Source organism: Hippoglossus hippoglossus, chromosome 9 (genome assembly GCF_009819705.1).
Source record: "Hippoglossus hippoglossus isolate fHipHip1 chromosome 9, fHipHip1.pri, whole genome shotgun sequence".
In the NCBI taxonomy this organism is placed as follows: domain Eukaryota; kingdom Metazoa; phylum Chordata; class Actinopteri; order Pleuronectiformes; family Pleuronectidae; genus Hippoglossus; species Hippoglossus hippoglossus.
Window position 1 is genome coordinate 7,358,085 of NC_047159.1, and position 27,279 is coordinate 7,385,363.

Here is a 27,279-nt window from a genome sequence, read left to right on the forward strand (position 1 = left end):
AGGGGGTGAAAGAGGCTGAAAAACATCCATCCATCAGGTCTGGACAGAAAGGTCACCAACATGTGTCTGAGGTGCAGCAGGAAATGTCTTTATCATAAACCATCATTACAGTGTTAAAACTGAGCAAATACACAGAAAAACAGAAGCTGAGTCCTCCACTGAGGTTTTATAGCATCTACATGTCTCCTGATGTGAATACGTGGGAGAACTAATGGCACTGAGGAGAGCTCATACCTGTGCCAGGACCCCATCAGTCCTTTTGAATTCAATCAAGCTGCACACACTCATAGACATGAGTTCCCTTAAGATGTCATATATTTTAAATCAAGATCTGTGAACAATTTCCCACGAAATAGCTCAGATTGTTGAAAGAAATCCTTTCGTTAAAGAAAGTGATAAAAGTTCCTGGATCAGCCACTTGGTACTGATCCAAAATTTCTAGGCCCAAACTCCATCCTTCAACCAAGTTTTAGGAAATCCGAGAAGAAGAGATGAAAACCTTAATATCTCATTTTACTAGCTCCTTTTTTTCTGTGTATCCCCATTAATTTCAATTCTGTGGAAAATCCATCAAGTAGTTTTTTTTCTGCCTAATCCTGCCGACAAACAAGGGATTGGGATGAAAACATAAACTCCTTACTGGGGGTAAAAATGCACCACCACCACTGTGTGTAAACTTTATTCCTCTTTCTGTATTCCATGACTTGTGCAGATAAAGGGAGTGCTCATGTGCAGCCCAGGCTTCTCCTCTCCCTGTTGATCAATCCCAAGTTGACACCACAGCGGAACAGGAGCTTCACAGTCGAGCAAACCGTCACCACGTCCAGCAGCCTTACCTCAAGATTTAGCCATTTATTAACCTGCTGTTTTTGCATTTTGTCCTTTTTCTTACAAAAATCATTATGCTTTTTTTTCTTTAAGACTACAACAACACACTATAGACAATACATATGGTAATCCATAATATTTGACTTCTTTGATTAGGTATATCTTAAATTATACACTTTTCAGTACAATAATGATTATTCTTTGAAACAACTGGCACCAGGATGTGAGCTAACGTCCCCCCCGTGTTCTCATCTCGAGTCCGTCTGAGTTTTTAGTCAGGTGACAAACTTTCCTCGAACATCACTTAGTTTTTGACACAACATTAGTTAATACTTGATATACTTGAGTGTAACATGAAAATTGTGCTCCTGGTTGCAGCATTATAGTTTGGCAGCACATGCACAGACTACAGCATATAGCATTTTTTTTATTATTATTATTATTATTATTATTTCACCTGCTTTCTTTCTTTCTGTCTTTTTGTCTCAATTGTCCTGAAGCTCCAGGTGTCCGGTATCAGAGTCCAAAAAAAAAAAAAAAGAAGAGTCATCCGACGAGATCAACTGCTCTGAGCCAGCGAAACGTTTGCTGTTGCAAAGGGAGTGGACATTTCATGGAGTGCCTCTAGGTTTGGTGATGTATCCCTCAAAGGCGCCAGAGGCTACATACACACACACACACACACACACACACACACACACACACACATACACATACACATACACACACACATACATACAGTAGCGCTCACGCACACACACGCGCACACACGGACGGACAGTACCGTAACCTCATAAACAAGTGTTCTTAGTCCGTATACAGCAAACACGTTGTACCTGTTGTGAAAGGACAATCAAAACTATTGCACAGTAACTGTCTTTCTAATCAGAGCATGAGACAGTTGTGAAATCAAACATGAACAAATGAGCCTCTTTTTTTTTTTTGCCACCTTCTCAAGAGTAAATAAGGCCGTAGCAGCGCTTCAGGAGGGAGGGGGAGACGCGCCCACACACACACACACACGTGCCCCTCCACTCCTCAATAAGTCTTTTCCTCGTCAGTGCTGAATCTATAGAAATAAAGAATTTCAAATAAAGGAAAAAAGCTGCTTTATGGTCAGTTACGTCTACATGGAACAGCAACAGGACAGAGTGGTCTGGTGTCACTATGTTATCTTCAGTATGTTAATTCCTCTGGGAGCTGAGAGGGGACGTCATGCGCTGTAGATCAGTGATGCAGTTGTAACATCCTAGTGGAGAGTAGAGGGAGGGGGAGGGAGGGAGGGGAGGGAGGGTCCACGAGCCTCGATGCAGAGCTTCTGAAGTGAGAGTCCATGTGAAGGGTTTCTATTGCAGTTTCAGTGAAGTCGGGAGGAGTCTCGTTGGGAAATGAAGGCCCAGATAAGTTTTGGGGAGGTTTCTCTGCACCATCATTTGGCCGGTTGAGACTCAGAGCAGCACGGTTCAGTCTGGTTCAGGTCTGAGTTGTGTGAGTGTGTGTAGTGGGGACAGAGGGGAGTGGGAGTGGGGACGAGGCGGGGTCAGGCCTCTACATGTTGAAGCCATAAGCAGGCTGTGCAGGATAGCCGGCGGCGGCAGCAGCAGCAGCAGTTGCGGCGGCGGCGGCCTGAGGAGGGAAGCCCGCTGCGTTGGCAGGGTAGCCATAGCCTGAGTACGCTGGCGGCGGCGCCACTGGAGCAGCAGCGCCAGTCAACATCAGCTGCTGGCCTGATCATACAAACAAACACAAACACAGGGTCACATGGGACATACAAATTAACTTTTTACAACTAGCTCTCATTCAATGTAAGTTATTTAACCATTTTTCACTAACAACTCGATGTTAGACTTGACAGAAATTATCTTTTAACTGCAAACATTGTGAATCTGTTACCAGAAAAAATGTACTTGAATTACAGTTTTAACTTAAATCTAAATCAAATTAAACTGAGAATTAAATAACAACCAATGACATCCAACCACATTTTAAAGCAACCAATCAGCCTTTAGTCCAGCACATACTGTTAGTCCAGTCTTTAACTGGTTATAGACAAAGATGTAACAGTAATTCAGAAAAACAATAGAAATGTCACTTAACTTATTACTTACTTTTATTACTGATGTGTTGTATAGTTACATTAAACGTAATTATTAGTCTATAGTGCGACAAAGATTTTAGATGACAAAGCTCTACTTGTTTTCAGTATCAGAGATGGTGTTTGTTACTGATCATGCAAACGTCCATCTAACTCAAGTTACTTCATTCAAAACTGAGAGATGTTAATGTTTTGGAAAAGAAAATCTTTTACTGAAGCTTTTTGAAAATAACCACAAGGCAAAATCACTTGTTACAGAACACTGAGTTATACAGAATCCAAAGACACAAGTGTCACAATTTGTTCCGGATAAACTAACCATTCTTTTATGAAATACCTTTAACAAAAACACAAATAGTTTCTGAGAATGGAGGGTTAGGAGAGGTCAGATAAAAATAGCAGAATGTGTCCTCCTGTTATTCAGGATCCACCACTGTCTGTCCTTCAGGGGGATTTCCTCCTGTTAACGTACCGAACACTATCGGCTGAGGCTCCGTCACCTCCTCCTCAGTTTGCCTTTGGCTTTCTGTCTCCTCCAGCTTGTCCACCTGGGGGCAACAAAGAAAAGAGCATCGATCAGACGCGGTTCACTCACAGACACACACACACGCACGCACACACTCACACACTCACACAGGCGTACAGAATAAAAGAAAGTCTGATTTCATACACTGTAGGTATCCTGCAGAAACATTTGCAGGCTTTAAAAGTAAAATTCAACCAAATATTTGAAATGTTAAAATCCTGGACATAAAACGATGCTAGCTGCCAGCAGTAAAAAACAACAAAAACGTTCTATATAATAAAATTTTGCTGGATACCTTCAATGTAATGATCACAGTGCAGTTTTATTTAAATTTAAATTTCTTATTTGATGGACTACATCAGACCATAAACTCTAATGCCACAAAAAAACAATTTTTTAAAATAAATAAAAAAGAAATACTGATAAATAAGACTAGTTAAACAAAGACATAACTACACACAACTCCTCACAGTGCAGCTAAGGTTACCTAAGAGAAGATGCCATGCAGGTTAGGTGAGAATTTCTAATACAGCTTCCAGTACAAATGTTCAGTCAACATTTAAAGGGTCCATTCACACAAATCACAAATAAAACCCTGGTGATTTCTAACCATGAATATAGCGACTCTCTCCTGTTATCACCCTAACTCGATACAGAGGAATGAAGCAGCTCACAGCACTGACAAATTACAGTAGAAAACCTTTTCCATTTCTCCTTCCAGATACTTGATCAGATAATTAATAGACATTATCATTGACAGATGTTTTTGTAGGTAGAAAACTGTTTCAAATGAGAACTATTGACAACAAAGTCTGTGGTTTATCATTCATAACAAGAGAACAGAACTGTAGGTTAAATATGTCATTTTTAAATGGTTTGAGCAGCAGTAATAATAGATTATTAACACCGATGAGACAGGGCGGTGACAGATTTCTAAAAAACAACAGCAAAACTACATCATGGCAGATACCACTGTGGGAAACAATGTTTCATTTGTGTGAACTGGCTCTTTACAAGAAGAATTGCAGTGGGATTGAAGGTTAAAAGAACTATTACATTGTGTATTAAGTAGAAGAAAAGCTATACATGCCTATGTGCTGATGCCATTCACAGTTAACAGTCTAATCTCACTATAATCACAGTTTCCACATGCATCCCATTCATGGCTGCAATAAAAAACGTGTGTTTCGTTCTGCTACTAAAATAAAGCTACAGATTAGAAGCTCGCAGGTTAAAGCTCATCCAGGCATTCAGTATTAACGCAGTGAGTTGATTGAGTTGCAGGTTTTCCTAGAAATCATTGTTAGTGCAAAGAAATACTCAGGCGTTGTGCTTCAACTGAGGATGAAGCTGAATGCAAAAGGTTTCTGATGTAAGTGGAGATCCATTAAAACAGTGTTTCAGCTCAATTAAGATATAGAATTTATATTGAGTAATAATTTCAGAAGATGATGAAAGAAGTTTGGGCAAAAGAGAGGAAACATTGAACGGTCATTGGCTGTTCAATGTTTCCTCTCTTTTGCCCAAACTAAGCACTTTTCTGTACATGATGACTACATATTATATAGAGCATGGATGAACTATTATTTGTAAAGTGCATATTTAAAACACCAGGTCCATGTAATACAAAGGGGTTTAATTTAGTATATAAAACAATATCAGTATGACCTTATTTCTGTTTCTTGTTATGTGCTTAACTAAAACAAAAAAAAGGTGTTCACTTCATAAACTTCTGGTTTGACCAGGGATACTAGGAACAAAGTATTTAGTCTCTAAAAAATAAAGAACTCCAGCGTCTTAGAAGTTAGTGTTTGAAGCCCTGCTCTGATCTAACTCTGGTAAATATTTGAGACTAAAACTTTTGAACCTGGAGTTAGAATCATGGGGATGCATCTAACAAGTGTGGAGTGGCCTCCTCTTCTCACCGGCCTTCATCTCTGGTTGATTCAGAGCATTAGGCAGGTGGAGATGTCCTCGTTTTTCTCAGATCATCAGATCATCACTGATCAGCCACAACATAAAAAACACTAATTGGTTTTAATGTTGTGGCCGACTGTAACATCAATCTCATGATTCGTCAAAATTACAAATCTGCCACTCGCTAGATGCAGCCCCAAGAGAGAGGAGTTTGAAAGTGAGAGGTTTCTGTTAGACCAGAACAGGTCAACCCTGGTCCTGAGGAACAATAAGGTGCACAGGCTTTTGGCTCCAGCCACCAACACAGTATTTAAAGTTATGGGCTCTGCACTGGTCCAAAACTTCTTCAATACCACCTTATATCTCCTGGGTGACGTGAAAATGAAAGTTTACTCAACCAGTGATCATTAATTGCCAGAAATGTAGGACTTAATTTATTATAACTTGCAAAACTAGTGCTCATGTTGAATGATTTTAATCTCCCATCAGCAGCAAACATCTTTCTATAGCTGTTGCATATGAACCTAAAAGTAGTTTCTGATTAATATAATGCTTTTCTGTTATAAGCAGATATATTCCTTCTAATAGTGGTTCTTTAATCAGAACATTAAACATTGGTTTCTATTTCCACTTTCCTATTTTGCACTGAAGATTAATAATCAACAGTGGTTGCTTGTCTTTTTCCCTCAGTCTTTTTTATGAATTAGTTTCTGCTTGAATGTAAAAAGACTTTATTTGAAAACGTAAATTCATTACCTACACAAGCGAGGAGATAAACTCAACATTTATTAAAAATGCTGAGTAAGGTTTGAAAAAGTTGAGGCACTCGATAAGTTTGAAATGTCTTTAAGATAACGTGGCTATTCAGTCATTACACTTACTAAATTACTTACAATTTTTCATTAAAATGTGTTGTGTTGGTGCTGAAGTGGAACAAAAGCCTGCACACACACACACACACACACACACACACACACACACACACACACACACACACACACACACACACACACACACACACACACACACACACACACACACACACACACACACACACACACACACACACACACACACACACACACTAGTGCAGCTCTGCAGGACCAGAGCTAGTTAGGCCATACTCAGTCTACAGTCCATGCTAGGTTCCTACATAAGAAACCTAAGAGATAAGTTACAACAAAAACAAACAGACAGGACACAGAGGAGAAATAAAAAGTGGGCCAGAGACCATCACCTGCGCTGCAAACTCATCAACCTGGAAAAGAACCCAGAGAGATGACCTCAAGTGACCTCACGTGTCTACAGGTCAGCATTAAGGGAAATCACGATGACCAGAGGTGGTTCACTGGTAAATATACAGTACACAGAACTACCATCACGTGAAAAGAGCATTTCTCTCTACCTTCTCGTCTCATCGTATGTGTGTTATTTTAAATTGTTGGTATGACCTGTTTTCAATATCTCTCCAGACTTTTGTCCAACTCTCACAGGTTTCAACAGGAAATTTAACAATGTAAGAAAAATGCAGAATTTCAAACTTTCAAAACTATAAAGTAATCAAACCTACTTTTATATTAAAAGAGAAACTAAAATGAACAGCAAATAACAGGAACTCTTTCTCCTGCTCTTCAGTGAAGTACTAACCTTTGTGAGGTACTCTCTCATGACCTGGATGAAGTACGGCATGGCGAAGTCCATGATGTTGTGCCTCCAGGCGACCTCCAGCACCACGTCGGGGTGAAGCAGGTCATAGGAGGCAAAGAGGCAGGCGGCGAAGCACTCCTTCCTGCCCTCCTCCAGGAACCACTGAAGCAGCGTCTCCGCCAGCTCAGCGTCCTTTGACTCTGCAGCGTACAGCATGGCATCCTGGGAAAGACACATTTACACGACTCATTATGGGAAACATAAAAGTTTGAGTCCTCATATATACATTTTTGTGAGGAAATTGCCAACTGAAAATGTTATTGGTTTGTACTTGATGCTAGATGGTTCTATCTCCAAATACAGCTAGTATATCTGAAGTATAGACAAACAGTGCCATCTATAGGGGAACGGGGGTACGTGCAAGAAACAAACATTTTCACTGTCTAAGAGGACCTCTTTTTGATTTATTAGCTAATGCCTGTGAATAATCTCACCTTGTAGAGTTTGTCCTTCTTGCAGAGCTCCACACTCTGTCTCCAGCGGTTGTTGCCCTTGTACAGGTAGGCAGCGATACGTCTGAACTCAATCAGTTCGTGTTTCTCTAACCTCTGAGCCAGGCCGATGGTGTCGAAGTCGTCGTAGGCGTCGATTGATGCTCTCAGACCCTGTGGATAACAGGTCAAATATTACAGCACAGGCCAGAGAAACCTGAACCAGTTAGTTTGTTATAACTGGACATCAATGGTGAATCATAGAATCTGGGTATATTTACTACTATTACTAATATTACACTATTTCAAATGTGCCCCTCAAATGCTTTCTACAACAAAAAATTCCCACCACTCAAACATTGTTTTGTACAAATATAAACCACATCAGATTAAAAATAATCCCAGTTTCCAAAAACATATGACAAATAAGATTGTTCTGTAGAGTCAAATCAACTGTGCATGCTGTTAAGGCTTTCACATCTGTTTTATGAAATAATGTGAACATCTACAATAATATTATGTCCACTTTCTATAGTATCAGAATGGTTGAGAGACCTGGTAGTCTTCCTCCTCTGTCAGCAGGTTGTTGAGAGCTTCGTTGACGGACCTGTTGTTGTGACTCTGGACAGATCTCAGGTAAGGCTTCACCAACTTCAGCTGGTTCAGCTGCTCAAACGAAAACAACCAATGTAATGTCAGAAGTGTTTGACACTGTGCACAATCTGTAAGAAGGAAAATAGAGAGGGCGTAATTCATTAAAGAGGATGTCACTGTTACCTTGCTGAAGAAGTTGACCGCTCGGCTGTGGTCCAACCGTGGAGACAGAATAGTCAGCAGGTCGTTCAGTAGTAGAGGTTTGAAATCCAGGTAGAAGGACAGAGATTTATAGTACAACTCCACGTTGGCCACCTGAGGACAAAACAAGAAGAAATGTTAAGATATTTAAAAGTTTTAAAAAGGAAAATAAATGACTTAGTCACAAACACTGCTCTTTACCTTAGCAACGATGTCTTTGAACGGCCCTTCTTTCCATGCATCTGTAGGATGAGACATCATTGTGAGGACAGCGTTGTCGAACTCCTCGTACTTATCGTAAAGGAACACCAGCTCTGCCCATAAGTGAGACTGCTCCGCTGCCCGAAGGACCTGGGAAGAGAAATACATATTCAACACAGAACCACATTCAAGATTCAATGTTTCAAGGAATGACATTTGGCACATTTAGGATAAATTACGACATCATAGGTGTTTTTCCAACATTTTTGTTATGTTGCCTATTCACAAGATGAAAACATTTTTTTCAAAGACAGAAAAAAAAAAACTAGCACTACATCAGAAACTGTCAAACCGTGTTATTTTATTCCTGTTTTTGCCAGATTGAGAAATAATGTTAATTCATCAATAGAAATAATTCCAAGACTAAGCACTTTCAAGGCGAAAAATATTTATGAAGACTTCTCTGCAAAGATTTTAAGGATTTTAAGAATTCTCATGACAAGATTTCCTCAAGTCTTCAGTTGGGTATTATAAAAGCAAGAGGGCAACCTGATAGAGGAATGTTTCATCCTATATTTAAATTGAAAACACCAAAATCGAAGCTGTGATTCTCACAAGATAACAGTAATATTTCAATGCAGTGTCAGCCAGCAAAGAAACAAAAAAACTGTCAGTGCACAGTATTAGTTTCCTTCTAGGCTGCTGATGAGAAGCAGAAATCTATGCAGGGTAATAAATCAAAAGATAAGCAGCGTCCTTGTTTGTGATCGACTCTTTGATTTATTACAATAGAAAAATTGGATTTGAGACACAAACACACATAATCGTACAGACATAATTTACCTTTGGGATGTTGACTCTGGACCAGAACAGCTCCAGGTGCTCCCTCATCTTCTGAGGTTTGAACTTGGAGTAGAGGATGGCGAGCTCGGTGAACATGCCCATGTGAGCCCGCTCCAGTCCCAGCGCGGCCTCCAGTAGAGCGATGAGCTCCTCGAAGTAGCCACGGTCCTGATAGTAGCTGATCAGATCCTCCAGCTCGTCAGCGTGGATCACTATGTGGAGGCCGCAGATCTGTGCCAGCCGAAACTCCTCGCCCTCAACACACGCAAAGCATACCTGAAGGTCGGAGGGAAAGAGAGGAAAGAAAAACATTAAACTAAGATAAACTTAAATGTATCTTACAATGTGAATTATAATGCAGCTTCTGTAAGGAAAAAGACAAATAACACACAGACTGGTAAAAGATAGTTGAACTGAGGATAAACTTGTGGCAGTTACCTCCTTCCATGTCCGTGTGCTGTTGGCTTTCCTTGCGCTGTCCACAGCCGCCTGATACTCCCCGAGGTGGACAAGTGTCGATGCAAGTCGAGCAAAGTTGGACACGTTGTTGTACAAGAGCTTGGCTGCTTCGTACATGCCCTCCTCGTAACATCTATCGCCCACCTGGAGAAAGAGAAAGAGAAATGAGCAGTTACATGATGAGCAGGTGAACATCGTGGAAAAGAACACTGCACCTGTGCTGTTTCTCTTACCTGCTGTATGTGAGCATTGTTGGGTCCACTGACGAACTCCTCAAGCTCGGCCAGACGGTTGGTCTTGGCTAAAGCAAAGATCAGCTCCGTCTCCACGTACGACTCTCTCGCTTTCTTTCGAGCCATCTGAAGGAATTTAACCAGGTCCTCCCAGTTATCTGCAAAATGAAACCAACACCTTGATGATCCGCTTAGATCATCAGGGACTGACGTTGTATGAGCTGAGTTAGGCAGCAAAGTGAAGGCTTACTGTTCTTGCTGGCTGCGTTGACCACCTCCATGTACGCTGACGGGTCCACGGCTTTGATATACGAGTCAATAGCCTCCTTGACCAGGTCTCTCTGCAGCTGAGCTCTGGCTAACTGGCTCCACACCGCAGGCTCGTTACAGCGCTCAGCAAACTCATAGGCACGATCCAAGTTCCCTATGTGCTCTATCAGGACCTAGAGACACGAGGAAAGAAAAGAGCTGCATTATATTATCTAACAAACATCAGGGTTAATAACAAGGAGCATGATTCACTTATACAATCTGCAGCATTAATTGTCAATGCAGATTCTCAATATTTATACACTTTAAATATCATAAGAAGCCCATAAACATTAAACAACTATTAAACACATCAAGTTGATCAGAACTCAGCTCAGACGAGCAAATACTATTAACTGAAGTACATAGAACTTCCGATGTGTTATTTCCTTCACCTGTATGGCTGAGGTGTTGACGTCAAACTTCTTGAAAATGGCAAATGCTTCCTCAAAGAGCTCATTGCTGATGGCGATATTGGCGATGTCCGGAGCGTCATAGTTGTCTAGCTTGTTGATGTACTCCATCACCCGAGTGCGGTCGGCCTTGATGGCTGTCAAAATCAGCAGGTTCTGGAGGTTTCTGGGAGAAAAACTGGGATTCTTAAAAAACAGGAGAGGTATTGTGAGTCAATTACTATGATGGCTAACAAGCAGCAAGTCTGTACCTGTGCTCGCTGAAGACAGAGTTATCAAGAACAATCTTCTCCAGCAGCTCAATCAGCTCGTTGGGCAGGTCTGCCGTCATGAAAGCCTTGACGGTGACGGACACTTCCTCTGGGTCCTGCGTCTCTGACAGCGCTGTCTGCACCACCTGAAATTAAATCAGATAAGGAGAAAACAAATATAAACATATAGAAAACACCCCTGATTTACAGTCTGCAGGTGGGGAGCTGGGTGAAACCTGACCTGATCAATGAGTTGTCTTCTGAAGGGGTTGTCTTCTTCCAACACGTTCGCCCACAGCTCGGGATCTTTCCGTCGTACAAGATATCGAGCCTCACTCTTGAATAACGAGTTCTCATTGCAAACCTGAGATTAAATCATATAAAAGGTAAATGAAAATCAATTTATCAATATTAGAATGATGTGACTGATCATTTACATGCTACACTGCGATCTACACACTTTGATGAGGTCCAGGTCACACTGTCCTCTCTCATAAGCCACACACGCCAGGTGGGGGTCTCTCTTCTCACAGTATCTACCAACAACGGCGCTGTCGTAGAACGGATTCTCCTTCAGGAAACGTTCAGGTGTGTTGTTGCTGTCGATGTAGATCTTAGCGAGGGCGTTGTGAGTGGCTGGCTCCTCGCAGCCTTCGTGGATACGGGACTCCAGCCACGGCAACAGAAGCTTTAACCTGAAAAGATAAAGGAAAACAGTGTTTAGAAAGATCTGCTCCATTAGATAACATTCAGAGGATTTTAACTTGCATGTATTATAATGCCATTGACTTTCTGTTATTAAGCTTGAATGTTATTTCTAGACTGATGTTTTGAAACACTAGATGTCACTGTTGTGTATTCAGTACCCAAACTATTCATATTTACACTTTCTCAGATTCACATGTTTGATGGATGATTTATACTAGAAATACCTACGATAGATGTGGAGCAGATAATCTGTCTCAATTGAAAATCCATGAGGAATGTGTTAGGGAAATAGTGCCCAGAAAATCCACATTGAAAGCACATGCTAAGATTAAAATATCTTCTTCAGCATCTGAAATGCATTAAGTGCCAATCGTACAATTTTTGGTAATATTTATTTATATGCAAGTATTATTAAGATGTTTTAATCATTCACAGAGAAAAAACTATGCAAGACAACAAATGATTTTTTTTATCCATCATCTTACCTGTTTCTCTTCTCTACCTCCTCTACCAGCTCATCAGTGGAGAACTGCCCTCTGACCACCATGATCAGGTTCTTAATGACATCCTCAGCACAGTCGACATCCAGCAGCCCACCTATCACCACTGGTAAACGACTCGGGTTCACCTGAAAACAAGGGCAACAAATTCCTCATATAAAAGGGTCTCATGTAGACTAAATAACGAGACACTTGGATTAGGTATAAACCATTTTTTTTGGGGGGTCTTACCTTCTGTACATAGATTTCAATGTATTTCTGTAGATTGTTGCGGTAGAGGTAAAGCACGAGATCATGGACGAAGTCAAAGCGATCACACACAATGATAAGCGGAAGCTGGTCTGTTAGTTTGGCCTCCTACAAAGAAAATAAACACAAGGTTCATTTGTGTTAATAAATTGCATGGAATGTACAATATATCAGATAGTTGCTGGATGATAAAAAAACATCATTAATACTCTAGGGGGGTAATTTTACCTTGAGGAAGTTTTTAACCCTCTCTGGGTCATAACAGTTGCTCTCTCTACATATTCTCTCCACTTCTTTGATTTGACCCGTTTTACAGGCGGCCTGGATGTACTTAAAGTGGACGTCGGGCTCCTGGCTGAAATTCACAATCGACCCAAGGAAGTAAAACAATCCTGGAATAGAAAAGGAAGTGGGAGAAACAGTCAGCTTCATTCATTACCAAGTAAATCCTATTTGACACATTCTCTTGCTTTAATCCAACATGACCCAGGTCTGCATACCCCCCCCCAGCCCGTGTGTGACACACCTACCTTCATAACTCTTGAAGGATTCGAAGAGCTCCACTAATGCCAGAGTTCCCAGCTGCTCGTGATACTTAGATGCTACCTGGACACACAACTGCAGGTTCTGTCTGATGTTAGCCGACAGCATGGCCCTCAAACACTCCAACGAGTCTTCTACTGACAAAGAGCCAAAATAGTTCACCAGCCACTAAAACCAGAGTCCGAATAAGAAAAGAGAAGATGGGGGAGACAGTGAGACAGTAGGCTGAGCAGGGAGGAGGTCAAAGGAAGTAGGTTCAGGCATTTTCATGTATCGTCAAAACAAAAAGGGAAGAGTGGCTGCTCCCAGGGGTGTGATATTCACGAGCGTGACCAAACGTCTGCAGGCATACCTCAGGGTTGAGCAGATGCGTGTGCACCACAGCTCGTTTGATATCATACAGGTCGGTGTAGTGTTCAAGAGCTCTCTGCAGCAGACCTGCCTTCTCACACAACTGAGCGACATGGGGACGGTCGTAGTGTGTGAACATCTGGTTCCCCAGGATCGCATCTGCCACCTGAAAACAGTTCGCGACACACATGAAAACACAAATTAAAGTAAAGTAAGGTGAAGTTGCTTTATGTAATCAGGAGCATAGGCCTGAAAGTTCACCTGGGGGGCATGTATGAGGTTCATTTCAAGCAGACGTGTCTGTAAGTGTCCTTCAGCTGGGCGGTTGTTCTTTAACGCATCCAATAGGAAGGAGGTGCACTGCTGGATCAGGTTGCCCTCCATGAAAACATCTACAATCTACCAAAGGGCAAAAGAAAAAAGAGAAATGGAAGGAAAGAATTCAGTTAGAAAAAAAAGTTGATTTCCAGCCATCTGTGAACCATAATTTGAGTTAGCATGCAAAGTAAGATTAGAGTCGCACACTATCAAGCACCAGGGGCCTGGAAACCACATGTTTCTGTTTTCCATATTTAACAACATCTGTAGAGGCCACAACAGAAAAGGGCGGGGGTCTTCACTTGGAGAAGCATCTAGTCAGGGTCTCTCTATGTGAGACTTGAACTGAGCAGAGCGATGACGCGACTTTACAAGGAGGGGGGGGGGGGGGTCACTGACTCAGTGAATTCCTGGCATTGCTGGCACATCTGGAATAACACAGATGGAGGCTCCCACACTGGGCTCTTTGTGTGTTTGCGTGCATGTGTGAGGATGAAGGTGCAGAGGGAAAGTGTAAAAGCAATACTGTACGTCTCCAGTGAGTGAAGGTGGTAATGCTGCTGTGAGTTTTACCTGGTTGATGTTGGCCAGCGGCTCCTCATCCTGGACCAGCATCTGGGCAAACTGAAGTCCCTGGTCTGGATTGACACGCATCACATTTCTCAGTAAAAACACCCAGTCTGGGGTGTAGCCCACCTACAACAGCATAGTTAAATAAAACACAATTCTCAATGAGCACAAACAAACAGACTCATAGACAACTAGTATTTTCTTATGTACTCAATATACAATATAGAAATATACAAAAATATATAGCAACTCTACTAAATCACCTCATTTCTACGATGCTTCTAACCTGACATGATGTTACTTTTAAGTATTTTCTTTCTCTGACCAAACATTTTTTTGTGGTTTTCCCATTATACATGCAATGAATAAATTTGTATCTCTTTTATCGTAAATATCCAACTAAATACAGATAGGAAGGACAGTGAGTTCTCTGATTACCTTTTTGGCATACAGCACTATCTTCTGGAACTGGCCAGTCTCTGCAAAGCACTGGATGACCTTGCTGGGGATGTTCGCTCTGAGGTACACACTGAGAGCGAGTGTGGGGTCAGAGGCCTTCACCAGGTCTCCCAGCTCTTCTGAGCACTCCAGCTACAGCACAAGTGTGATCACAATCACCAACATTGTTAATGATGATTGCGTGGTCTCTTTTGTACATCTACAGATAAGCCCAGGGTATTAAAGCTGCCCTGTTGTTATAAAATCCTCCAGTCCTACCTTGTCCTCCTTCAACCATTTCTCCAGCAGTTGCTTGCGGCCCTGCTGCAGGACAGGCCTGCACAGTTCAAGAGACTCAAACTTGTTCAGCTGGCCCTGGTCCAGAAGAATACCAAAGTACTGCAACAGTGGAGAGGCCTGACCTGGCTGGGCCGGGACACTCTGAAACTTACGGATGGTCTCTGCCGTCCTCAAGATTCCCTGAGGGAAGGAAAGACAGTGAAGAAAAGAGGAATTATGGGTAAAGGATACAAATATAGTAGCAGAACAAATGATAAAGTAATTCCATTGAACCTTTTTATATGAACTAGTGTATAAACATGATGATATGACATGACTATAAAAATATTTAGTAGATCCTTTAGAGTTATTGTGTTTTATTTGTTTCACCGCAGAGTCAAACTGAGAGCAAATGATATTATATATTGATCTATGTTAAGTACAAATGTAAAATGTGTGCCGTATCAGCATGAACAACCACTATTCTGTAGCAGTAGACACAGCCGTACCTTTGGTGCTGATGCAGCAACCTTCGCAGCCTCTGAATAAGTTCCCTGGGCAAACAAAGTGTTGAACTTCCGGCCAAACAGCTCCTCAGCCCCAGCGAGGTTTGACCTCACAGCCATCCTCAGGGCAAGATCAGGGTTCTGAAGGACGTTCGTGGCATAGTTGACAATGTTTTCCTCCTCGACGCAGACTGACAAGACCTTGAAAGAGAAAAAATAGATACATAGATGAACATATAAATATTATGTACATAGGTAAAGACGCCATAAAAGGAAGCTTGTACAAAATGTTCACCTAGGATGAAACGCCAATGTGGCTACACCCATTGTTTGTATAGTAATAGAAGATGCTATCTGCACCCAGGTGTCCATAACAAACAATGTCAATGCACACAGGGTGGAGAGCCAAGGTGGACATTTACACAAGAGCCTGAAAAATGTATCAGTAGGCAAATAAAAACAGCAGTATCTGCATTTATGTTTCCCAATATTGAAACTTTTATTTTACAGAATAAACAATGCAGAAAACATCTGCATTCATGTTCACATTTTATGTAATTTAGTTGTGTTTATATTCTTATTTGTGTCATATTTATTTGGTTGTGTTAGGCGTTCCAATGGGTGTTTCCACATTCCATACTTGTGCATGCAGCCAAATGGCCTTGTGGCTATTTTCACCTGTGTGCAAATAGACACTGTGAGAAAATAATTGCTAATTGCCCCTGGGCTGCTAGTTTCTCACCTGTCCCTTCTTGTTGACCCCAATTATTCCTGAGGTGGTTTCATAAGGAGCAGTGACAAAGATGGTCTCTGCACTGATTCGATTCATGTAGATACACACTCCAGACTCCAGGTCATACAGGTGGATGTAACCGTACTTAGTGATCAAATATATTACACCATGCTTACTGCCAATCTGAGGAGAAAGATGAGAGGGAGAGAATTTAAATGCTCAGCGGTCACACTTAGTTTATCCAAAGCTGACGAGAACCAGGGCTGTTTCCTCACCTGCATCGCTACAGGAAAGTCTGTCTGAGCTTCTGGAGGGAAGAACACATCCACTGCCTTCTTAGCAAAGGGCTGGTTTCCTGTTGCTGGTTGACCAACTTCAATGATGTGCAACTGGAGGAAGCAAACAACCAATATGATAAATATGAGGAATGATGGACAGCAGAGGGGAGTACATACATATATATATATATATATATATATATATATATAAAGCCATTTCATAAAGGTTGTTTCCAGTATGGTCTTAACTCAAACACTGTCTTTTTGTGCAACTCAGAGGTCTTTATTCAGATGCTAAATACACTTTGATAGCATTGTGAGTCAAATCTGTGCAATCAATCCCGGGGCCCTCACCTTTCCCCCACCAGGGGAGCGCACAGCAAAACAGAAAAGGGTGGAGAGTTTGGTATTTCCCTCCACTTTGAACTCCCCGAAGGCAGCAGCGTGGCCTTCGATGGGCTGAGACACTTTCCTGTCAACAGAATACAGTTGCATCGCTCCAACTACACGGTTTTGCTGCAGGAGAAAGAGACGAAACAGGAATAAGATAAATTGTTGACCTGCAGTCTGTAGCCCCACCATAGGTTATGTTTTCACAAATGGCTGTCTGTCTGTCTGTTAGAAGGATTATGCAAACTACAGAACAGGTTTATATGAAACTTGGTTAAAGGATGGGACATGGGACAAGAGAGAACTCATTAAATTTTGGTGTGGATCATTCAGACAAAGCGGGGGATCCGACAAATACTCTAGGAGTTCACAGAGAAAGTTAAATGTGGCCAGAAGTTGGCCTGCGTCATTTAATAGGTCAAATCCATTTATTTTTTTCACATACACATTAAAATGGGAGGCTGGTATTTCTGCATCTATCCACTGTGGAATGCAGAGTTAGTGTGAAGAGAGAAAGATGTGTTCTGAGATGATGTGGGGACTTTTTGTGTTATGAGCATGTAAACAAAGGATCAGAGAGTGATAGATCAGATATTCTCCTTTCCTGTGCTTTTGACTGTACAGTAAACATGCTCGTACCTGTGCAGAGATCCCTATCAGCAGTAGCCACTTCTGTTGCTCGTCAGTTCTGTAGTTGATGATCTGACATCCTGCCAGACTGGCGTGCCGATCGAATACTTTGGTCGGTTGGGAATCCCCCTCCATGCTCCAGTGATAGACGGCCGTATCCGTCACCAAGGCAACAGTGTTTACTGATATCCACTTCCAGAACATCACCTCCTCCGTCATCGTGTGAGCCTTCACCTTACTCTTCATCTCGATGTTGAAGATCTGCAGTGTCTTGGCAGCTGAGGGGGATGACGCACAGGGAAGAAGTGAGACGGGCAGGCAGCAGCTCAGAGGGGGAGACAGGACAAACACTTTTGAGTTTGGATGAGAACTGAAGGCTACCACAGGTTTTGTTTCTTCAAAGGGGAGGGTGAGGTGAGGGGTATTCAGCTGCAACATGTAACTTCACCACTAGATGTCTCTGAATTCTACACACTGAACCTTTAACCTCCAATGTAATCATGAATCAGTGGGAAACTCGCAGACACATGTATATTTATGTTCCACTAGAGGACTGAGGAGGTCTGTTCTGTCGTCATTCAGGTTAAAGGTGTTTTAGAGGGCAAGGAAGTAAAAGATCTGTTAAAACAGTAACCTGGCCAACCCTAATCCTCTGGCTACAGAAAGCGGACTACAGCTTTATGAAGGTCATAATGACTTACTGAACACATCTGTAGATAGTATGGGTTTAGCTGAGCCATTTTACTCTTTCTGTTCTCCAGAATATTGTAAATATGACCAGTAACAACCTCCATTTAACAGTAAAGTTACATAGAAACAAAACTGAATAAAAACGTGAAGAAATGCATGATTCAGGTGATCACTGGAGCTGCTGTACAGACCGCCGTCAGCACAAACAGCTATAATGATACGTTAATGGCATCGTTTATATGCAGCAAGGAAAGATTTGAGCGTTGATGTGGCTGCTGGCACACGCTCACACAGACGTGCAACAACACACAGTACCAAACCCACTGTGTATTAGCTGATGACGCATACAACACATACACTCTACCAGCATACAAAAAGTCATGCTAACACATGTGTAGTTCTCATAAAAGTAGGATGGTGTATGTGCCTGCAGGTGAGGTGTGATTCTGTGAGGTATGTGAATCTGATGCAGTCTACTGGCCGTAGCAGCCATTTCTCAACAGTTTTCTGTTTTTTGATTGATTAAGGGTCGAAATAGCGCTGCGTACTTGAGAGGGGGGATGTGGGAAGCTTTTATGAGAGAGACATGGCTACTGTATCATCACAACAGAGTGCCAGACGGGTAGACAGACAGAAAGCAACTCACCGTCTGAAAAAGGACAGACAGCAAAGGGAGAAAAAAAGCAAAGTGTCAATCAGGACAAAGACAAAGATAGCCCAACGGGAAAGGGCAAACAGGGGCATGGTATCCTCAGAGGGAGGGGGGGGGGGGGGGGGGGGGGGGGGAGCATTACAGGCAAATCATCCTGATCAGCGCTTGTGTTTGTGCTCCGAGGGCAAGATTCAGAGGCAGAAAATCAATTTACACAACCAATTTAGTACATTCAGGCAATAGAACTAAGTGCACTCTACATATTTATGGCATTGACAGAGCATTAGTCATTGCACGACCGTGGCATTCCCATGGCACTCTTGGTATATGGTTAAATCTGTTAAAGCTAGAGACAAACAAACAGTGCAGACTTTATTCTGGGAACTGAGACAACAATAATAAGCTCGGCGGTTGGCGGTAGGCCACTAGCAATACCAGCAAACTGTTTTTCCTCACAACAACTCAGCATTTTTCTATTAAATAACCAGAGGTGTGGCCGCCTGAATGTGCTGCGGTACATCTCATACATTACCTTTCAGGGCGATGACCTTGCTGGCGGGGTTCATGATGGCACTGTCGGCAGAAATGGGTCTCCTGATTGGGTTGGTGGGGTCGGACATGTCCACGATCACCACCTGGTTCTGCTCGCCCACCTTCTCTCGGATGCAGATGAACTTGTCCGACTCCATGGTCAGATAGCTGAAGCCAATGTTGGCTGGGTTCACACCCAGGTTCTGCAACTGTAAATATGAATGAAGTAAAAATGAGAATCTTGATAACTCAGGTAACTTTACTTTAACCCTATTTAGCATGTTTTTGTGGTATAATGCCTATTATGTATAAAATAAAGTAAATGTTTGAGAGTTTATTAGTGTAGTTGTCCATAGTTACAGCATTAACTTCTAACTGAGGGTTAAATGACTGTTAACACACTAACACAGTTATAGTATTCATAACAGTTCAAAACGATAGTTTGACATTTTGGGATATACAGGATTATATAGAAGAGTTAAATAAGAGGACTTGACTGTTTTAATTGATATTGAATAAAAACATGTTAAGTGAACAAAACATAGAAGACTTCTCCATGACAGTGTGCCGACAGTTTTCTACTTTTAGACTAAAAGTTAAACTAATAGAAGCTGGACAGATTTTTAAGGAGTCATGCCTCCATCTCAACCAAAAGAAAAGTCAGGAAAACATACATGGCAGCAGCTGACATTTGACTTGCGAGGGGAAAAAGGCAGCAAGAAGGAGAGTAGAACAGTGTTTTGATAAAAATAGTCACAGGTCTGCTCCAATTTTCCAGGGAAAATCTTGAAGGTGGTCTCCCAGACAGGAGGTCTGGTGATACATGAAGCCAGGGAACAAGCGTGGGCATATTTTCAGAAATATGCTCTACTTGTAATGCCATTAGTACGGTGGCCCTGACGGTCAAAACACAACATGGATTGGATTAAAACAGAGGGACAACCTGTGATTGGTGGTTTCGATGTCTGAAGTTGACTAGAATGCTTGGTTACACAGAAGTCCCTTTTATGGCTGACCACAGAGAACACAGACACAGAGAATTGTTTCTGTTAATATCTATAACCAAACATCTGTCCAAGGACCTGTACAACAAGCAGGATTTGTAGTTACTTCATGCCGAGGTACTAAATCACAATGGTAACTTGTGCTGGACGACCCCTAACCTGCACTGGAGGAGGTTAAGTTCAGAGGAACAGATCAAAACCAAAACTACTGATCATTCCTACAGGATCCTGACAGGGACAAAATAGTTCACAGTAAAGTCACAAATAATAAAGAGCATGGAACAGAAACAGGAAATGGCATTGAACTGTCACCGGGACTTGGGTTCTGTCCAATCACAAACAAGAAGTGTGTGTGTCCTCCCCTTGATGTTATCTGAAATGTTGTGTTTAGTGAAATGTTGTTTGGACCCTCAGGGCCACCGTAAATCGGTAATCACCATTAAAGCTCTATTATACTGAAAAAGAACAGCAGTAATTAATTTAAGCTAAGCCTGTGATTAAATCCTTCCAATGCATTCAGCCATCTACATGAGCTGCCATTAGAGAATGAACACTTAATTATTCAGCCTAAACCAGTTTGAGACAACACTAAATCCTCATCCACTGAAACTAAGTATAAATCCTAGTTTCTTCAATAAAGCAGCGTAGGTGAATCAGATTTATTACTCAGCATATTTATTTTCTGAATGACTGAGCTGATGTCAAATCTTGGTACAAGTAACAAACATGAAACGCTCCACCTCGGTTAGCAGCTGTCAAACAGAGGAATTATTGTGCACATTGTCCAACTAACTATGAACTGAGAGGGCAGACCAAAACATGCTTTCTCTCTCCCTCCGGTGACTGAGCTGCCTGCATTATGCAGTCTGAGGCAAGCGGAAAGGAATCCTTACGCTCATCACAAGGACTATAGTATCTCGCAGTTGGCTGGTAGAGCAGGACAACAAATCATGACAGCTGAGCCATTTCAATAAGGTCAACTACAAAACAGGAAGGAGTAAGTCAGCAGCCTGGGTCGAACACACACACACACACACACACACACACACACACACACACACACACACACACACACACACACACACACACACACACACACACACACACACACACACACACACACACACACACACACACACACACACACACACACACAGAGAAAAAGAGATGCCACGTTCGAGCAAGTGCTTTTTATATATTTGAGTGGATCAAATCTATACGTGCATGTGAAGAGTCACTTTCAGCAGAATCCAATAGAGAACGATCACCCAACCCTGAAGAACCTAATTTCCGCAGCAATTAATGCAGCATTAATGTCATTATTTCTCAACTTTAAAATATTACCAAAATACAATAATAGCAAGATCGTATAATATTAAAATAAAAAACGTCTTTATTCCTTTGTTTAACACTTGATGAGTTTATTTTACAACATAACAAAGAAAAACACCAAACACTCTCTGCTCCCAGGCTCTCAAATATGAAGATGTGCTTTTCTCCAACAATATATATCATATGATACCATATCTCTACGCCACAGCTCAATGTTCAGTAGGTTTCTGTGCAGTTATGGGGACGTGCAATATTAAGGCTTCTCGACAAGGCCACAGAGAAGACCTGAGGGAGGATTGGAGCCATATGCTACATCTCCTTTCGACTGCCAGAACGATCTCGGGGAGGGCATGAATACAATAACGATAGTGAGGGAGAAGATAAGCATGGGAGTGAAAAGGAGGAGCTCCGGACACAGTCCAGCATCCTGATATAAACAGAGCGAGCGGTTGTTAGGAGGGAACCGGTGTGAAGCCAGAGTGATAAATGTACCTTTTATTAGAAATGAAGAGTGACGGATGAGAGGGAGGCCCGCACAGTGCAGTTCCAGTAACATGGGCCTTTGGCAATTTACAACTCAGGGTGGTGCGACTGACTCACCAGAAGAGAACATCCCCCTTCGCACTCCTTCTTAGAAGAACATTCCAGACTAAAATCACACCTCAGCTACATCTACTGTCTCCACTGACCCATAAACTGCCTCTAGTAGAGCATCTTCACACACACGTACAGATTCCTAGAGGAATCCTTCCCAACTAACACAGCACTAATATCACAATAACAACAGCAGCAGTTGAACTTCACTGATGATACAGAGCTGACGGTATTTGGTGAGTCATAGACTGGGTGGACGCGTTGCTCCGACACTGACACGTCGCGTCAGCAGCTGAGGGTTTTGGGGTTTGTAAGGAGATTACACAAACAGGGTTTAAAATGACGAATGCAGCAAAAAGACGTGGCGTTGCTTTTTTGCATCTCCTTGCACCAAATGGTGGAAGGATTACAATTTACGTGATCATAAAAAACGTATTTATATTACAATTGATCAATTAGATTTGTGCATATGGTTTATTCCTGATGGGATTTTAGACTCTTTCCGCTCGTTGTTTTGTTTTTATTCCTCACAACTTTAATGTTTTGGTTCACTTGACAGCTCCTGACAGCTGTCCTCAGTGAAAACACCCCAAAACAGCAGGCTGAGTCAGTGACTATCTGGTAAATGAAGAGCAGCATTTAGTAGCTAAAGGGTTCACAAAAAGAGAAGCCAAAACGCCTCGATCACCCCCTGGTGGCTGGCTGCAGTAAAGGTCATAAACTCGACCTCCCCATGTTAGCAGATGGGACATCGAACAAACTAAAATGCCGGCTTTTTCCAGTAATTTTGTTTTTATTTACTTACTTGATGCAGTAAAATGGGGTGAAACATCAAGATTGACAGCTGACTGACACTCAACTGGTCGAGCATGTGTATCGGCAGGACCTCGATTCCACGGCTACATTACCCGATCATCTCTGCGCAGACTCTGGCTCCATTTGGCTTTGGTGCAAGATGGCAGTGCTCATATCTGAGATATTGTGGCTTGATTTCTGGATAGTAGATATACAGTCTATGCTTTGGACAAACAAGTGACAAACGATAATTTTGCAAATGAGTTGCAGCCCTGAATCTATTCTTACAGCTTTCACAGTTTGTGTGTTATTGTTCATATTGTATTTGAGAATAGCTGCTTCTTCACAGCATTCAAGATTAGGTTTTGGTGACGGAACACAGATGCACACGCCCGGCCCCTGTCAGCCACTGCTGCACTCACAGATGTGTTCTTCTAGACGGAGATAGAGTCTTCTGTCAACCTGCTTCCTATACTGATTGGATTTGCTGAGTTTAAATTGGGCCTGCTTAGCTCATCTGTTTTTCACAGCTGCTGGCTTGACGTGGTGGCATCGTTTCATCAGTTCAGATCCAGCAGCACACCAGGATGCCTCAAACAGCCGCAGAGCAGCAGGTTGGACTCTCCTAACTCAACTCGACAGGACGATGTTCAGGCGCCTCCGAGCTGCAGGACATTTTTGCACTTACACAAGCTGCTAGAGAACGTAGGCCGCTGCACACGACAGCCGGCAGGGGACCAACATAAGCTGCGAATGACTATCACTTTAGCATGTTCATTATTCAACGTGCCATCCTCTACTAATTAAATACAGTTTGGGTCAATTAATGACACATTTTGACATGACAACCTGGATCCTGGCTCATCAATCATAAACTGTTTTCAGGCACAAAGTCAGGAGAAAATCAGATGGTTTACAACAACATAACTGGAGCATTCAGGTGAGGGGTGACGCGGCTTGCAAGAGACAGGATGTGACACATAAATTCAGCTGCAGAGATGATGTGTTTACAGAAAATTACACTGGCGTCGGGCCCCATCATCAAAAGCTCTCGAATGTCAAAGTTGACATCTTTGTCGGTGTCTTCTACACATCATCGTTTATTCTTTTAGTTGTGTTCAGTATTGGGTCCGTCGTGTGTTTGAAATGTCATCAACACACCCTCTAACTTATGGATTTCCAGATAGTTTCCTGCTGTATTCTCACATGGGCTCACTCTGACATTATCCAGAGTCTTTACTAGGGGCCTGGCAGGAAGAGCTCTGGAGAATGTCCGCAGCTACAAATGTAGATATCTGCATCCTCATATACAGCTGCATGTCTGAAAAACAATATAGTAAACAACCAAAGCAAGGAAGTCTTCAGAGTAGTATTTGAGCTAGTTAACCATGAGGTTAATGACCATAGCTACTAGTATTGGGTGTAAAAATGATTACTAGTGAATCTCTCACATTTAGAACAATAGTTCTGATCCAGGCCTCATCCTCCACATCAACATCAAACACCAGTGTTACGTTAAAGAACCGTTCTGTGGTTCAACCGGCTGGTGCCTCACTGTGCAGCCAGAGTCCATGTTACATCCCTGAAACCAGGCCCAGTGTGCAGACACTGAGCTGTAAATACCAGGCCAATAAAGAAAAAAAGCTAAACAACTTGAGGCCCAAAGTCCTGGGTTTGCAAATTCCAAGCATTTTTGACTCTGCTGGAGCCACCTAGATTCACGGGGGGATACGACCGGGGCAGAGCTGGGATTTCACGCTGGAGGAGGAACGTAAAAGCAGTCTGCTGCATATCACTGTCTCAAGGCAGAGAGGTTTACTGAAGAGATGTATGAGCGAGAGGTATGCACTGTTGAAAGCAATTTATCCCAATGACCCAGACAGTTCCAGGTACTGCGCTACCCTCCATCAGGGAGCAACACAGCATGAGTCCCGCCAGTGAGGAGAGGGGCCTGGTGGCCTGCAGAGACTCTTGGCCAGCACTGTTTTTTTTGGTGAATAAAGGGTCTTTGGCTAACGAAAGTGGGGCTACTGGCCAGAGGAAGGGAGCACAGAGGGGGGGTGGGGGCTCTGTACGGTTTTTTTTTTCCTAGTGAAAGGCCATTTCACTGCCTGCTGTTACCATAACAACAGGCTACAGACCAAGGGAGGCGGAGGGGTGCGTCACAAAGTTTCTCTTCTGGCTGCAAGACACCGAGCACTGGGGCTGCTGTGGGACAACGAGTATCAAAGTCCAAACCAGCAGAGGAAAGAAGCGGAACATAGTGGAAATAGTTCGTCCATATATGACTAAATAAATGGCTGCTTGTTTGCTGTTTTTCCCACATGGGAGTAAAGGACATTTTGTGTTTACTAAAGACACTATGACCAGGGCCTCTGATACCCTTACATGTTGATGTTGATCATTGTGAGGCTGCACAGACGTTGCTCTGGCATGAAAATACCAATAAGCAGAGCTAGAATACACACTGAATCAAAAGAAAACATTGATGCACGTATATAACTAGATTCAATGAGAGGGTTTGACGGCTGTGGGTCGTTCGCCAGCATGAGGGCCTGCAGTTCGATCCCAGTCTCCACCATTTCTGTGTGTTGAAGTGTCCTTGGGCAAGACACTGAGCCCACAAATGCCCCTGATGGGTGTTTGACCGACGTGTGACAGAGAAGGTGCTGCACATAGATGCACTGTATGAATGAATGTGTGTGTGAACGGCTGATAAATGACCAAAATAAATGTCCTGTAAATAGCTTTGAGTTGTCATCAAGATCATATATATATATATATTAATACAGATGATGTTGCAGTGGTGCTGTTTTCTGAACTTATCTGACATTTGTCAGTGATCAGACAAATGTGTCCACTTCCTGTCACACATCGTCTCTAACGGGGATCGTGGCAGAAGCAGGTATTTTGTCAGCCCAGTGCAGAACCTGGACATTAGCAGACATGTTGTTGTTGTTGCGAGGACATGACACCTACATGTTACAGCCCCACGGAGCTCCGGTGCAAAAAGGGTTGGACACAGAAACCAGTGAACAGCTGAGCTCCGCAGCTTAAGGTGTCAAAACGCCGCAGTTTGCACCGGCGCGGATTGAAAATGACAGCGGCGGTTTTTCCACATGAAAACTGCGGCATATCCCCCCCCCCCTCACTCACACACACACACACAGAGAGAGAGAGAGAGAGACACACACACACACACACACACACACACACAACAGTCCGCAGTGGAGCTGTTGTACCATCTCAATTTTTTTTACAAGTCATCATCTGCCCGGCAGGAGCAGAACGAGGCCTGTGGCTATATCGAGCACCTCCCTGCAGCAGGAGGGCTCCGCAGCCCGGGTGAAATGCGACATGTGCCGGGTGCGAACATGGAGCAGCGTGGACACGAAATGAGCTGATGTTAAAAAGGCCGCATGTTTGTTTTTTTTTTTTTTTTTAGCTTGAATCCGCCCGTTACCTGCAGATGCTCCTGGAAGCGTATCGGCAGGATCTGAGCCATGTCTGCAGGGTTCGTCGGTCCCGAGGATCCGTGAGGAAGGAGAGGGGAGAGGGGGGGACGACAGGAGGAGCTGGCGGTGGTCGTGGTGGTCTTGTTCTGTTCTGTGCCCCCGACACGTCCCCTGGAGTCAACGGCGATGGACAGTGGTGGGTGGTCGCGGCAGCCTGCGTTGATACCACTCGAATCCGGCGACTGCTCCCATTCAGCAGCCCCCCTACACCAGTCCTGGAGCAAAACAACTCCGCGCCTCCGCCAAGGAAACTAGTCCACTCCCACTAGTGCCGAGCCCCGCGACCAGCTTCCTCCTCCAAGGACGCACGCGGCTGCGCTGGGAAAACAGACCGAGCTGGGGGATTGTCAGCGGGGAAGTCGCAGAGAAGCAGCCCGCGTGTGGAGGTTTGATTCCCCGCTTCAGACCTGTCAGAGAGGTCGGGTGTGCAGCTCGTACCCCTCCGCCGCAGCAGCCCCCTCCCCCCTTCCTCTCCACCAACTTCGAAATCCGGGCTCGTGACAAGCGCCCCACCTTTCCTCGATCTCTGCACACACACATACACACGCACGCACATGCAGGCACACACACGTTTCCACAAGTGTGTTGTGCGGATGACATTGAGCTCAGTTCCAGAAGCTGACACTGCACCTTTTTGATTTATACCGGGTCTCATTCATGGTTTT

The 27,279-nt window shown here is 43.1% G+C and overlaps 1 protein-coding gene across 3 annotated transcripts; it reads right to left on the minus strand.

Moving 5' to 3' along the window:
* Positions 1-663: 663 nt before the first annotated feature.
* Positions 664-27,050, minus strand: cltcl1 (clathrin, heavy chain-like 1). 3 transcript variants are annotated; one of them, XM_034595340.1, is made up of 34 exons: positions 26,563-27,050; positions 19,376-19,583; positions 18,838-18,840; positions 17,511-17,779; positions 16,836-16,997; positions 16,479-16,592; positions 16,213-16,386; positions 15,474-15,671; positions 14,965-15,165; positions 14,686-14,838; positions 14,251-14,373; positions 13,621-13,758; positions 13,361-13,525; positions 12,996-13,176; positions 12,694-12,857; positions 12,448-12,573; positions 12,202-12,344; positions 11,469-11,703; positions 11,250-11,372; positions 11,009-11,154; positions 10,740-10,923; positions 10,286-10,478; positions 10,036-10,193; positions 9,782-9,946; positions 9,344-9,619; positions 8,501-8,650; positions 8,282-8,413; positions 8,060-8,170; positions 7,508-7,678; positions 7,014-7,235; positions 6,598-6,624; positions 3,396-3,471; positions 1,548-2,555; positions 664-1,489 (listed from the first exon to the last, which is right to left on the minus strand). In XM_034595340.1, the coding sequence occupies exons 1-33, from the start codon at positions 26,602-26,604 to the stop codon at positions 2,377-2,379; spliced, it is 5,112 nt and encodes a 1,703-aa protein (XP_034451231.1). In that variant the 5' UTR covers positions 26,605-27,050; the 3' UTR covers positions 664-1,489; positions 1,548-2,376. The 3 variants fall into 3 exon arrangements, with proteins under 3 accessions (XP_034451231.1, XP_034451232.1, XP_034451234.1); XM_034595341.1 differs by lacking the exon at positions 6,598-6,624 and having other exon boundaries at positions 26,563-27,049; XM_034595343.1 differs by lacking the exons at positions 6,598-6,624; positions 18,838-18,840 and having other exon boundaries at positions 26,563-26,788.
* Positions 27,051-27,279: the final 229 nt, after the last annotated feature.

What these genes read in the sequence shown, in the direction of transcription:
- cltcl1 (XM_034595340.1), bottom strand. Translation starts at nt 26,604, where the DNA reads ATGGCTCAGATCCTGCCGATACGCTTCCAGGAGCATCTGCAG. An exon ending in GAAGACAACTCATTGATCAG is followed by an intron (nt 11,155 to 11,249) that starts GTCAGGTTTCAC and finishes ATTTAATTTCAG; the next exon opens with GTGGTGCAGACAGCGCTGTC. An exon ending in GCACACGGACATGGAAGGAG is followed by an intron (nt 9,620 to 9,781) that starts GTAACTGCCACA and finishes TCCGACCTTCAG; the next exon opens with GTATGCTTTGCGTGTGTTGA.